This window comes from Stegodyphus dumicola, chromosome 2, assembly GCF_044657685.1.
Source record: "Stegodyphus dumicola isolate Sdum_Otavi_A_Nest chromosome 2, ASM4465768v1".
In the NCBI taxonomy this organism is placed as follows: domain Eukaryota; kingdom Metazoa; phylum Arthropoda; class Arachnida; order Araneae; family Eresidae; genus Stegodyphus; species Stegodyphus dumicola.
In genome coordinates, this window is record NC_140769.1 from 271,868,975 (window position 1) to 271,883,912 (window position 14,938).

General features: G+C 33.8%; 1 protein-coding gene across 1 annotated transcript in view; it reads left to right on the forward strand.

The window, feature by feature from the left end:
• The first annotated feature begins 1,591 nt into the window (after positions 1-1,591).
• LOC118204658 (transforming growth factor-beta-induced protein ig-h3-like) overlaps positions 1,592-14,938 on the forward strand; it is a 209,892-nt gene continuing 196,545 nt past the window's right edge. Inside the window, exon 1 of the mRNA XM_085812155.1 lies at positions 1,592-2,084. Coding sequence (XP_085668281.1) covers positions 1,969-2,084 — 116 coding nt within the window. The 5' untranslated portion in view covers positions 1,592-1,968. The remainder of the gene's footprint in view (positions 2,085-14,938) is intronic.

Here is a 14,938-nt window from a genome sequence, read left to right on the forward strand (position 1 = left end):
TTTTTACTTCCTCGTACGAAGTAAAAAGGAAGAATTGTAATCGCGAAAAGCTTCAGGCAGCATATTTCAACGAAAATATCCACTTTGACCGCATTCGAATGCAATTTAACGATGTTTTTGCTTGATATCTGTAGGTAAGGACAGAATAAAAGACTCTTTTCCTTCAAAAAAATTATAAAACTGCCTTAAAATGAATTCTGAAGATATTTTTTCGTGGCGTCTGTACGAACGTATGTATGAACGTACTACGTACGTATCTCGCATAACTCAAAAACGAGTAGCCTCAGAACGTTGGAATTTTGTATATAAGACTACTATAACATGTAGATGTGCACCTCGTATTTTGGTTTCAATTGACCACGCCAAGCGTATATAAATATATTTATAAATATATCCACTCTGTTACCCGGCTCAGTGATCTCAGTCTCTTTACTCTTATATGTTTGTAAATTGTACATTTTTTGCTTTAAAAATGATTGAATTATGTTGTTTTCATCTTCCGGTTAAGGGTTTTATGCCTTTAGTAAATCTGTATGCCATATTTTTAGAATTATCAACAATTTTAAAATTGTTTAAGTGCCGCTAAGCCTATTTTGATGGCGGCCATTGCTCTTGTTTACATTTGAAACAGGAGACTAGCGGATTTGTTGCCAATCTAGAGAAACTTAGCTTCGCAACAACAAAGATAACGCCTTCATTTATTATTTAAATCATACTTAATCCTTTTTGGAATTTTTTCGAGGAAATAAGCGTTTAAGATTTATTTCGTAATTTTTAATACAGATATTTTTAATTTTTATGTGTTTTTGCCTTGTCGCGAAGTGAGAACTGAATTAATTGAATGAGAAATACTCAATCATCTGTGGAAAACTCTTTCTGTTTTGTTTTGTTTGCTTAATTTCTTTTATACATCGTTCTAGCTTTATTATAGTATTTAAATTGAACATGTGGCAACGATTCGATAATTCTTTAAATGATATAAATTTTGTGCATGAGTTATAATATGAACGAAATATAATACTGTTAAGTAAACCTAGCGCCAAAGTGTCGCTATGGTAAACAAAATGAATTTAAAAAATTGCATTTATTCTATTGTGGTTTATGCGCTGTCGGCGAAGTAGGTTTAATTCAGTCTAATAAGTTTAAATAAAATGCAAGAAAAAATGCGTATAATTTAATATTCCGTACAAGGAAATCATGTTGTGTACACATCAGATTTTTTTTTTTTTTTTTTTTTTGTGTGTGTGTGTATAATAATATTTTTGATACAAAAAACTGCCACAGAAAAAGCTTTGAAATCCTTTTTTATCAGAGTTAAATGTAAATATCTTTTATTACTCAAAAGATGCAAATAAAAATGATTTCGTAATTATGATCTTCACCGAAAATATATTACAAATGGCAACAGCGTCGTCTGCGCCATCTAGGTTTAACGAAGTCATTCACACTTCAAGAGACAAGTTTACGACAGGCGTAATTAAAGCAATTCAAGAACACTGACGAATAAGCACTAATTTACAAGCGAAGTAAAAGAAAAACCGAAACCCCAGTAGTAGCCAGCAAACGGCATACGAACTTGCAACCTCTCCGCAATAATAAAACTCACCTGACGGCGGAGAGGTCGAACGAATTAAGGCTTCAGTCATCGTCCGTCAATCAATGTGACGTCACGGCCTCCAAGTCCTCGCCCACTCTCGCCGGCGAAACTTTTTAGAGGCCGGCCGCGTGCATTATCTTTCCCTAAAGTTCTGCTCTCAGAAGCAGACGATACTTCAGAAACTACTTACTCCTGGTTGAGACAGAAGAGAGACCCGACCTGATCGAAGGTTTCGGAAGTAAGCCATTTAAGTGGTTTCTGGAGCACCGTGAGAAAGTGTTTCTGTCATCTTCTTCTAACGCGATCTGGAGAAATTGGTTTTTCGTTCAGAAAAAGGTGAAGTATTCCGCGAATATAAATAAATAAATAAAATGATCGCAAGAATATGGAAACTGTGTGCTATTGCATTTGTTTTCAAGTTACTTGTTTCGGTTGCTGAGACTAAACGTATCCCAAAATGGCATTTAAAGATTGCTCAGAGTCAAGGGTATGTAATCTTTTTAATTGTTTATTTCTCTCTTTAGATTTCAAGACTAAGAAAGTTTCTTTTTATTAAATTTATTATTCTAATTTTATATTTTATTAAAAAGTTAAACTGATGCCATTTTTCATGAAAGGCTATTCTTTTACTACTCTATACCATTTTTCTCGTGAATTGCCTATTGTGAAAAAGAACTTTTGAAATAATTCTCTTCAGATACCATCGTATAATATTTATAGCTAAAGTCCTTAATTTTTTATAGTTCTCTCAATTAAACTACAGCTTGAAATGTGAAAAAAATAATTGCTAACGCTATTTTGAACAAAGAATAATTTTCTAAAGACTTGATATCTGTCTAAAGAAAAGGCTTGTATTTTTTTGGAATAGAAAGTGGAGTGTTTTTTCGTCTCTGTCTAAAATGCTGCATCGAATACTGAAATCAATCTCTTCTCGACATATAATAAAAGAAAATGTCTGTGTGTCTTTCGTTCGTGCAATAGACGAGGGCTACGAAATTTGGTATATAGGTGCATCTAGACAAGAGCCAGTGCACCTCGAAGGGATTTTTTCAAAATTCGAATCAAAATTTTTTAAATTTTATCTTTTCGATTTTATCGCATCATTTTAAATAGTTTCGTTCTTTTAGAAATGTGATTTTGGCAACAGTTTTTCATTCAACTGTACACTGGACTGCTGACTGTTGAAAATCAGCACCGTTGCCACTTGGGAAAATTAGAGCGATCATTCTGTGCAGTTTTTAAATTTAATGTTTCTCTTGGATACTGGACGTTTGTTTTAAGGGAAGGCATCGGAAAGTTGGTTAATTTATTTATTAAAATAATTAATATTTTTATTAAGGGATATTGCTTATTTCATTGTAATTTTGTTAGACATAATAAATTTTAAAAAAAATTGTTTTTTCTCTCTCTCTCTCTCTTTTTTTTTCTATGAAGTTGTTCTGCAGAGTAAAATTCTGCGCAGTTTTTAAATTTAACGTTTGGTGTTCCCTTCAGGCATTTTCTCGGTACATTTAAAAGCCAGACGAAGGCTGGCAGTGTAGCTGCTAGTAGCGTAATAAAACTTATCTAATATTGAAATCTATAGTAATAAAACTAATCTAATACTGAAATTTATAGCTAGCAGAATTTTTATTACATTTAAATAATATTTTACATAATGGTATTCTTTATTAAAAATAGGATTTGTTACAATATTAGCACAAACTTTGTTTTTGGTCATATAGCTCGAAAACCTACAGGTTTCTGTTGAACTTGATGATAATGACGTATACAATGGGGTAACATACAGTCATTTTTGCTTTTTAAAACTAAAATTTCCATCTCAGCTGAGCTTATTGATATGGGGAGTAAGCATAATTAAAGCACATTTATTTTTCTTGAGGTCTACGTTTTCCCATTTATTTAAAAAGCTTACGAGGCAAATTTTATAACATTCTGTATTATTACTTATTTCAAAGTGGAGCTTAAATTTATATCCATACAGATCCGGTAAATCTATTTTGTGTCGTAATATCTCTTACGGATTTCTGTGAATTTTCAAAAGTTTGGTTGGTAAATGTTCCATCAAAAATATAAAAATAGCGAATAATGCGATTTGTCTAAATGTTGAAAGAGCAATAATTTTTGTATTCATATAACTAAAAAAAGGAACTTAAAATAATAAACATTCGTGAAAATCTTCATATTTGTATTTTAGTATCAGGATTTGGGCTTGTTGTAAACGAACATTAATAATTTCATGTTCGTAAATGTATTAAAAGTGTATTAATTGCATCCAGAACGTCTGAAAACACTAAAATTAATGCGAAATTTTTAATTTTTACTTGAAAAGATAAATAATGTATTGTCATTTCTTTTACATAACTTATTCTTCAACAGTTACAGATTGCATTGCTTTCTATATGCAGTATAAAAGTAAATTTAAATTCCCAAACATGACGTCAAATATTTAAGGACTTATACTGTTTAGTGTTAGTGGACGTATACTGATTCGTGTATTAAATTAATATATATAATTTTTGAAGCGCTGTAAATGCTTATTAATCCTTTTATATTCCTTTATAAGTCTTGAACACTTCTGAAAAATTCATTTCAATTTCTATACTTTTCGAATGTGAAAGACCAGATAATCACTTTAAGTCATCATCTTCATCTAATTAATCATCTGATCTCTAATTAATCACTTCAGGATTAAGGTTAAATAAATACATACATATAATTTTAGATTTAATTAATTTTCTCATTATTTCTTCTATTATAATTGAAGCATTACCAACATTTGATATTAGTAAGTTCGTTAGATTGATTTAATACCTAAAATATTAGTTTCAAATTTGTGGATTCTCTTTAGTTTCTATAATAAAATGTTTCTACATTGATCCTTCTACTTGGATTTTCCAGTGATTTTTTAATGCTTATATAATATTCATTGCATAGTTTTAAGAAACTTTATCAATTTTAATCGTTTATTTAGAAATTATGGTATTAAAAACGAAAATTGATCAATTAAAATAAATATTTCCTCCTTCCTTAAAAATTTCATCTTTGTATCTAAACTTAGTTTTCAACTTATTTTTAATCTAAGAAATTAGTGTGCTAATATTCAAGCATTTAAAAAATTTTCTGTCTGATATTGTAAAACCTTAAAATGAAAATATTTTCCTTAAGCTGAGTTTATAGCAAAAATTGCAAATTCGTTGAATGCTTTTATTACGGGTGAAATGGCGACTGCAATTTCTTTTTGATATCGCTGATGTGTCTGTGAACGAATATAAAAAGCCGAACAGATATTAATTTTAGAAGTTTGATGTTCAGATGCATCGCATAAAATGAGCTTAACCCAGCTAAGTTCCGTAACATAAAGTAACCTATAATGATGTTTTTTATACCGTTTTATACAGACAAATGAATAGATAAATTATTTTATGCGGTAGATAAATTATTTTATTTAGTACATAAACGAATGATGAATAGATAAATTATTTTATTTAGTAGAAAAATGAATGATGAATAGATAAATTATTTTATTTAATAGAAAAATGAATTATGAATAGATAAATTTTTTTTATCCAGTAGAAAAATGAATGATGGATAAATTATTTTATTTAATAGAAAAATGAATTATGAATAGATAAATAATTTTATCCAGTAGATAAATTATTTTATTTAGTAGATAAATGAATTATGAACAGATAAGTTATTTTATTTAGGTAGATAAATGAATGATGAATAGATGAATGGTTTTATTTAGTAGATAAATGAATGATGAGTAGATAAATTATTTTATTTAGCAGATAAAGGAATGCTGAATAGGTAAATTACTTCATGTAGTAGAAAAATGAATGATGAATAGATAAATTATTTTATATAGTTAGATATTCTAAAATACTTTAACACAGGCCTCATAGCGAAAATATTTTCGTTATGAAGTTTCTATTGGAATCAAACTAAATGAGGGGTTCAACTAAAACAGGGGAGATTCCGCCTGGGAGTGGTTTAAGATATAGGGGAAGAATTCAGTTAGCCTTTTATTTAGATGTTTGTTAAGTATTTAGCTTTCAAGTATAAAACAAATGTTTCCGTTCAAGTTTTGGTGTTTATCAACATTTTCTACTTTTTGTTCATTTTATAAAACTTGTTAAAAATCCCCTAAATCTAGATAAATGTATTTATTTATTTTTCGAATTTTGGAAAGGAGGGATAGCAGTGATGAAACGAATGTATGGGGTAAAAAGATGACAAACACCGAACTAAGCGATTTAAACGTTTTTAGCATGAAAAATGCCAATATAGTAATTGCAAGATCACCAATTATAAAAATCACCAATTATAATAAATCAATATTTTAATCTAGCGCTACTATAAAAAATCAATATCTTAGTTAGTAGGTTTATTAGAAAAATGTAAACATTTCTCATTTGCAAAATACCTAAAATTAAGTAAGCATGAAATAAATATAATAATATAAAATAAATAATAATTAATTATAATATAATAATAATAATTAATAATAGTTAATTATAAATATAATAATACAAAGGAAATAATAATTTAATAAAAATGAGCTCTTAAAAGAATTTTCTGAGAAATGAAGAAAAAATTTATTCTTGTATTTGTTTATTTATTGTATTTACTTTTAGTAGTTTATAATAGTAAACCATGGAACAGTAGTAATGTTCTGATGATCTTGTGGATGAAATTGAGGAGCTGAAACTTAAGGCAGCATTTATTTAATGACTTTCTCGAAATATACCTATACAACGACTAAAAGTCAAATTTCTAAATTCCTGAACAACTTCTTTCCTTTAAGACTTACTTTAATAAATGTCCAAATTTAAAGTATTCGACAGCTTGAACTCCTAAAAGTTAGCCTTTTAATTTCGAAAATGAAGAGGGCCTTAGGATTATTTCATTTGCTCCCTCTGCCCCCATAAACAAGTTAGTCTATTTTCTCATGGTAAACAAAAGGAAAGAACATCTACCTAAGCAGGTTTTCAAGAGAAACAGCCTAATATTTCAGTGAGAAATGTGTGCGTATTTATTTACAGGAGTAAAATCACAAAACATCTACTCAGCTACCCCTTTCAACCATCACAACAGAAGGAAAATAAGCAATGTTTTGCATTTTTTAGTCAATAAGTCATTGGGTGGTTCAAAGTACTTGTAATTACAATTATTTGTTTTATGTTTTTTTCAACCACTTTTAACGCAAGAAAATGTTTGCCTGTTTCCTCAAAAGATGGCGTAAGTATCATTTGCGAGTTTTTCACGGTTTTAGAAATAATTTTGATGCAGTTAGAAATAAATAATAGTCTCTCTTGTGTAATGCATCGATCGAACTTTTCATTAAATGTAAATTTTGCCGGATAATAAAACACTGACTGAGAACTTGATTTAAAGCCTTAATTTGTGTACTATTCTGTTATTGGAAATAGATTTAGAAATGTATGTATGTATGTATGCACGTGTATATGTATATATGTGCGTACGTATATGTGTGTGTATACACACATACACACACACATACATACATACATACATACATACATACATACATTTCTGAGTGCGGTCTGGTACTTTATCTTATCTTAAGATAATCATAAAACATGTGCATTAAGATGATTATTTGCACAAACCATATACTCTAAGGCGTCTAAATACTACCTCCTCAAGTGGTCAAAATGGTCTGGAATCCCTACGTATATACGTCTCAGAGATATTTTGCTACTTTAAATGCAACAAAACTCCAAATATCCAGAGTAATTGAGATGCAGCCCATCTGGATTTCCAAAAAATCTAGATAATAACGTTTGTCTTTTTTCTGTGGGTTAAAAATGTATTGATTTTAATGCAATAGAGAAACTTTATTTTCAGACGAAGCTTATTTTGTTTTAATAACTCTTTCTGTCGTTCAGAATATGAAATGTAAAATCCTCGTAAAATGCAAAATCGTCTTGTAATCGAAATATAAAATCGTCTTCTTTTTTTTTAACAAAATTAAGTATTATATGCGTAAACCAATGAACAACAAGCTTTATTTTACTGGGCCTAGAATGAAGAATAAGTAGCCGTATATGCAATAAGAATATTTCGAATCCAGATAATTTTAGAGTTATTATACAAGAAATAGCCTGTAGAAAATATTTAAAATTTTTTATTGAAGTAGAGTGGTTGGTACTTACGTATTAACGCTACCACCTTGGCTAGCAATTTTCGCGACATTTTAAAAAATGATTTACAATGTATTGATATTTATTGTAAGTCTGAAAAATTACCAACACAACAAAAGGAAACATACTTTAGAAATTTAAAATAAAATTTTTATATTAAATAGTAAAAACGTACGAGTATTAATACTAAAAAGTACAATTTTTCGGAGATATCCTCTGTAATTTTTTTCTCCTGTTCTTCTTCCCGTGTACACAGCGATCTGTTTTCACATGGAAAGCATCCCAGAATTGCACAATCATGATATCGAGGAACCTCTTTATTGCGAGCTGGCTATTTACTAACGCATCTCATCATTGTTCTCTTTCGCCATTTTGAGGCAAAATGCTGTATTCCTGCAGAATTTCTACCGCAGTTTTTCCTTTGCTGCCAATTTCTTCAAAAGCATATTTTAAAATCGAGTTTAATGCTAGAATGAAACTATTTGTCTATAAAAACGTTGATCTTCAAGTACAACAAAAAGAACGCATAGGAAAATGGCGACATTGCATGATTGAAAAACTGTTATACGCGTGATTGTGTTAAGAATGGTTATTCTTATGGTTGCCAGACTTTGGCACATCTGAAAATTTGACGACTTCTACTAAGGTGGTTGCGATTATACGAAAGTACCGACTGGTTTTATTATTAATGCAACAGAATTGCAGATAATCCCTTTCGATAAATTATTCGTTGTTCCATTTATATACTTTTTAACAAACTGAAAAATATGAACTTCTGATTAAACAAAATTAATATGTAAGGTGCATGTGAACTTTATAACAGTTATTTTTACTTCCTTGTACAAAGTAAAAAGGAAGTATTGTAATCGCGAAAAGTTTCAGGCAGCATATTTCAACGAAAATATCCATTTTGACCGCTATCGAATGCAATTAAACGATGTTTTTGCGTGATATCTGTACGTAAGAACAGAATAAAAGACTCTTTTTTTTCAAAAAAATTATAAAACTGCTTTAAAATTAATTCTGAAGAGAATTTTTCGTGGCGTCTGTACGAACGTATGTACGTACGTATCTCGCATAACTCAAAAACGAGTAGCCTCAGAACATTGAAATTTTGTATATAGGACTTAGTTACAGTAATAATTTTTAAGTGAATCTAGCGCCAGAGTGTAGCTATGGTAAATACAAAAGGCAAAGGGTTAAATTCATACATAATCAAATACAAAGAGTGAATTTTAAAGAATACATTTATTGTATTGTGGTTTATGCGCTGTCGGCGAAGTAGATTTCATTCAATCCAATAAGTTTAAATGAAATGCAAGACAAATGCGTATAATTTAATATTCCGTACAAGGAAATCATGTGGTGTACACATCAGATTTTTAATTTTGAAATCCTTTCCTTTCAATTCTTGTTTCCCACTTACAACTCCCGGTACTTTTCCATTTCGCCGGCGCAAATCTCGCCAAGCAGACTTTGCATGACAAGACAACATGCAATATACACAAATAAAAAATGTTAACGAATGTTAGTTCTAAGAATTTTTTATTTTGAAGGCATAAACATTTTAATATGGTTTAAAATTTTGTAAAAGCCGATAAATAAAGACAATAAATTTGTAAAAAGTGCGTTAATTTAAGAATTCACTACGCTTTCATCGCACAACATCCTGATTCGCCGGTTCGTATCACGTGATCTCATCTCACGTAAACTACGCTGCAAAAATCTAATTCTCTCAGTAATTATCTACATTCATTTCAAGTTAGATCTTAATTTGGAATAGATGTTTAAATGCGTGAATTATTTCCATTCGTACGAATAGCTTACTCAGAAATTATGTAAAACCGCAGTACTTTACTTCGCTAGTGCATTCTCATTAGAATGGATGAATTTAACCCTTTGCCTTTTCTATGTTTTCGCCTTTGGGTGAGCGGTGTGATTGCATCCTAATTGACTTAATTACCGCGAATATGGCCATAGGGCATGAAATTGAACTATCTGGTAAAAATTCTACGTAATTGCATGCCAGTATTGAAAGAAACAATCAATCTGATAAAAAAATGGCTGCGATTTGTTTTGAAAGCGAGGCGTAAAAGGTTACCAGCGATATTCTGTTTGGCATCAATTGTACCATTACTGGTGACTTTATCGCCTGCGCCGGCAAAACGGAAAAGTACCCAACTCCCTACCAGAATGAGTTTTTAGATTCGCGTTGAATGCAAATGAGTTAAAACTAGTATTAAAAGGAAGTTCAACTTACTGCGAAAGAGAGTGCTTAGGAGTCCTTAGTAGCGCGTGCTTACCTTCTGGCTACAGCGTTTTTGAATTTAATTACGCTCGGCCGTATTGTACGTGCCTCGCTGTTGATCGCCGTCTTGTTTAAATTACGGACTGACTGCGTTAGATACTTGTGTCTAGCTCCGACTAAGTCTATTTTAGTTAGTATTAGATTAGTTTCTTTTTATTTCCTTGTACGAAGTAAAAAGGAAGTATTGTAATCGCGAAAAGATTCAGGCAGCATATTTCAACGAAAATATCCATTTTCACCGCTATCGAATGCAATTTAACGATGTTTTTGCGTGACATCTGTACGTAAGGACAGGATAAAGGACTCTTTCCCCTCAAAATGTAAAACTAATTTAAAATGAATTCTGAAGAGAATTATTCGTGGCGTCTGTGCCTACGTATGTATCTCGCATAACTCAAAAACGATACTTGTGTCGTACTTAGCACTTACACTATGAAACTCAGTTCAACAGTAATATCACAAAATAATTCAGAAAGAGCATATCGTTAGAATTCCCGATACACAGTCTCGCGCGCTGGGGATGAAAATGTTTTTACTGTACTACGTTGCCAAAGCTCGCTTTAAAATACTTGAGTTTGTTAATCAAAAATTCGTTAAAGTTTCGAAAAATATGAAATCGATCATAAAATAAATTCAAAATTTCAAATTTGGGCTTCCACATGCCCATATTTGCAGTAGGATTACGTCATTCAAAATTCGATGGCTGTGTGTACCGTTGCTTTATCACAGTGCGAGAAATACACATGCATTTATGCATATATTTAATTATTTAATTTCTTTAAATATAATGCAGGACTCTAATATTGGGTGGCAACAGTTTGATAAGTGAAACGGACTTCTATAGTGAACCAACGCAAAATCGCAAAACGAAAACAATAGTTCTTCAGGGACAAAAGCCCCTTTGGACTAAAAAAAAGTATATGTAAAGTCCTTGCCCGGCCTTTATTTTCGCAGTCGTTGACATATACTTCCAGTTACCGCAGTGTTTTAAAGAAAGTTATTTTCGACAAATAACGAAATTTAAGTTTTAATGCGGTCTTTGGTTCCTATACTATACTATATTTGGGAAAGTTTCATACTCGTCATAAAAAAATAAACTTTGATTCTCGTTCGACAAAAATTGAGCGGGGTATTTAATTTCAAAATCTGCAATTTTTTATATTCTTGCGTGCGTACGGGTTCGTTATGAAATGAATGCACAAGTCCGATGAAAAATGAACAAAAATTTATTATTATCACAACAAAAATGCTTAAATTTTCTCAAATTATCATGCAGTATTACAATATCTCACAGTAGTTATCTTTTAACTACTCAAATGTCCAATAGAACGTAATTCAAAACAGCTAAAGAACGCTAATCCGCGAATTCGTTACAATCAACAACAGTAGTTTTCTAAACAACAACAAATTAGGCAACTGCTACAAACTGAGATGTTTTCCTCCTTTTATAAGATTTTAAAATCACGCGCTAGAATTTTCCAGCACTTTCTCGATATCAAAAAGAGATATTTATTTATTTAACGCACGCGCTCGTGTATTTTTAATTTTTCCGGCTTAGCTTTCTTTTAATATTCGTCACGCGCTGCACTGCGCGAGAAATAAAACCATTTAATTTATAATTGAACTAACATTAGCTTTTTAAATACCAAATTCGTAACACTGCCCCCTTCCCAAGGACTGCACGTCCCGGGCAGTACAATCCCTGGACAGGAAGCTAAACTTACAACTGTGGCATAAATGCAACTGAGGCATAAACATTACTTTACAATATCAAACAATATAAACAATAAATGCAATAACTAACTTAAACAAATCAAATGCTATCAAATACTAAATACAAAACAAATACTAAATACAAATCAAATACTAAATGCAAATCAAATACTAAATACAAATCAAATCAAATACACATTTATAAACAAAAACGACCATGGTCTGATACTATTTACAATTATTTACATTACGTACTATGGCCATAGTAATGAGCTAACCTGTCGTAATGAACGACTTTAGGTTTAGAGTTCGAAGACTTACGAATCCGAACCACGACGTCATTCAGCCTTTTAAGGACTGTATACGGGCCATCCCAAGGTGACTGTAATTTCGGACAAAATCCTTTCCGTCGAGTCGGATTCCACAACCACACCTTGTCTCCTTCGTGGAACTGATGTTCAGTAGCTCTTGTGTCGTAGCGGGTCTTCATCTTCTCCGTCGCCAAGTTGACTCGCTCTCGTGCAAAGTTGTGCATCACTTCAAACCGGGCCTGGAGATCTTGAATATATTCCTCAGACGATGAAGGAGCATCCGGAGGGCGGCCAAACAATAGATCACAAGGCAGACGAAGGTCACGACCGAAGAGCATTTGTGATGGAGAATAGCCGGTAGTCTCGTGGACAGCACTGCAGTAAGCCAGTAAAAAGAGTGGTAATTTCTTGTCCCAGTCCTGTTGGTTTCTGGAAACCACTAATGAGAGGTTTTTAAGGATGGTTCGATTGAACCTCTCTACCATGCCGTCCGACTGGGGATGCAATGGCGTCGTTTGAGTTTTGTCAATGCCGAGTAGTTTGCATAGTTCTTTGATTACTGCCGAGGCAAAATTCCTTCCCTGATCGGAATGTAACTGAAGAGGCACTCCGAACCTGGAAATCCAGTGCTGTATCATTACCTCAGTTACTGTGACAGCCTCTTGATCAGGAATAGGATAAGCTTCAGGCCACTTGGTGAAGTAATCAATGACAACGAGTATGTATTTGTTGCCATCAGCAGTTCGTGGCAGAGGTCCCAGGATGTCAATGGCGATACATTCAAAAGGCGCCCCTACGTTGTAACGTTGCAGCTTGCCTCGGCTGCGTCTCCTCGGTCCTTTCCGACCTGCACAGGCATCGCAAGATCGGCACCACTTTTGCACGTCATCCTTTGCATTATTCCAGTAAAAGCGCTCACGAACTCTCTGCAAGGTCTTCATTATTCCAAAGTGACCTCCAGTAGGGGTGCTATGTAACTCTTTAAGGACATCAGGAATGCGGGATCTTGGAAGTATAAGTTGCCATCGGAACGTCTTCCCATCATCCGATTCGAATTTCCGGTATAAGACGCCGTTTCGAATGTGAAGTGAATCCCAGAGTGCCCAGTATTGTTTGGTTGTAGGACTACAGATAGAAATGTCCTGCCAGGTAGGTTTTCTGTTTGATGACTCCATTAAATCAATTATGGGTTTAATGTCGCGGTCTTCCAGCTGGTCTTTCCTGACTTCATCATCACTCCACGGTTCTCGATCAGCCGATGTTGATGTTGCAATTTGTCTTGCGACCGGAGTCAGCAGCTCGTATTTCGCTTCCACCCTGGAACAATATCGGCAGCTTTCTTGGCAAGGTCTTCTAGACAGGGCGTCGGCGTTTCCGTGTGATGATCCCTTACGATGACGGATAGTGGTGTCATATTCTTGGAGTCTCTGTATCCACCTGGCTATTTGACCCTCAAGGTTCTTGAAATTTAAAAGCCAGGTCAATGATGCATGATCGGTGCGGAGCAGGAATTTTCTGCCGTATAGATAGTGATGGAACTGTTCTACAGCTTTGACTATGGCGAGCAACTCTTTCCTGGTGACACAATAATTCCTCTCCGGTTTAGACAGGCACTTGCTCCAGTATGCCACTACACGTTCTTGGCCGTCTATTTCTTGGGACAAAACAGCACCAACACTTTCATTACTCGCGTCGGTGTCGAGAATAAATGGTCGGTCAAGCTGAGGATACGTCAGGATTGGAGCAGATGTTAAAGCCTCCTTTAAGTTGTTAAATGCATCCTCGCATTCGTTTGTCCACAAGAACTTCTGGTTGCTCTCTGTCAGCTTGTGTAGGGGTCTTGCGATGGAAGAAAAGTCCTTCACGAATTTCCTATAGTAGGGTGCAAAGCCCTAGGAAGCTTCTCAGCTGATGGACATTTTCGGGACGTTTCCAGGATTTAACGGCTGATACCTTATCAGGATCCGTGCGCACACCTTCTGCAGAGATGACATGTCCCAGGTAAGTCACTTCCTTTCGGAACAATTTGCATTTAGCGGGACTCAGCTTCAGATTGGCTTCTTTCAGTTTCTGAAGCACCTTCCTAAGATTTTCTAAATGTTCTTCAAAACTCTTTCCGACGATGATGATGTCGTCCAGGTATATGAGGCAGGCTTCGTAGGAAAGGCCTTTCAAAACAGTTTCCATAAGACGTTCGAATGTTGCCGGCGCATTACACAGTCCAAACGGCATCACCTTGAATTGCCAAAGCCCTTGTCCCGTAGTAAATGCCGTCTTTTCTCGGTCTTCAGGCTGTATTTCTACCTGCCAATACCCACTCTTTAAATCAAGTGTTGAGAACCACTTGCTTCCAGAAAGAGTGTCTAGAATGTCGTCAATTCTAGGAAGAGGGTAACTGTCTTTCTTCGTAACCTCATTCAACCGGCGATAGTCGACGCAAAATCTTGTTGAGCCGTCTTTCTTTCTGACTAGGACGATGGGAGATGCCCATGGACTTACTGAAGGCTCGATGACATCGCTTTCTTCCATATCTTTTAACAGTGTTCGCACCTCTTCCTGTTTAGCAAACGGTAGACGTCTTGGATGTTGCTTGATCGGGGGATGATCGCCGGTATCTATTCTATGTTGTGTCAAACTAGTTCGACCCACGTCAGAAGACGAGCGGGAGAAAACAACTTGAAGATCTTTAATGACGCGATCGGCAGCATTCCTCTCTTTATCGTTTAATTGTGCATTCTGCAATAACTCCGATGTAATTCTCTCTGAGGACACGGATTCTTGGATGTTACTCTTTCTTTCAACGGTGGTTACTGGAGTACATGCTGCAACCACTTCACCT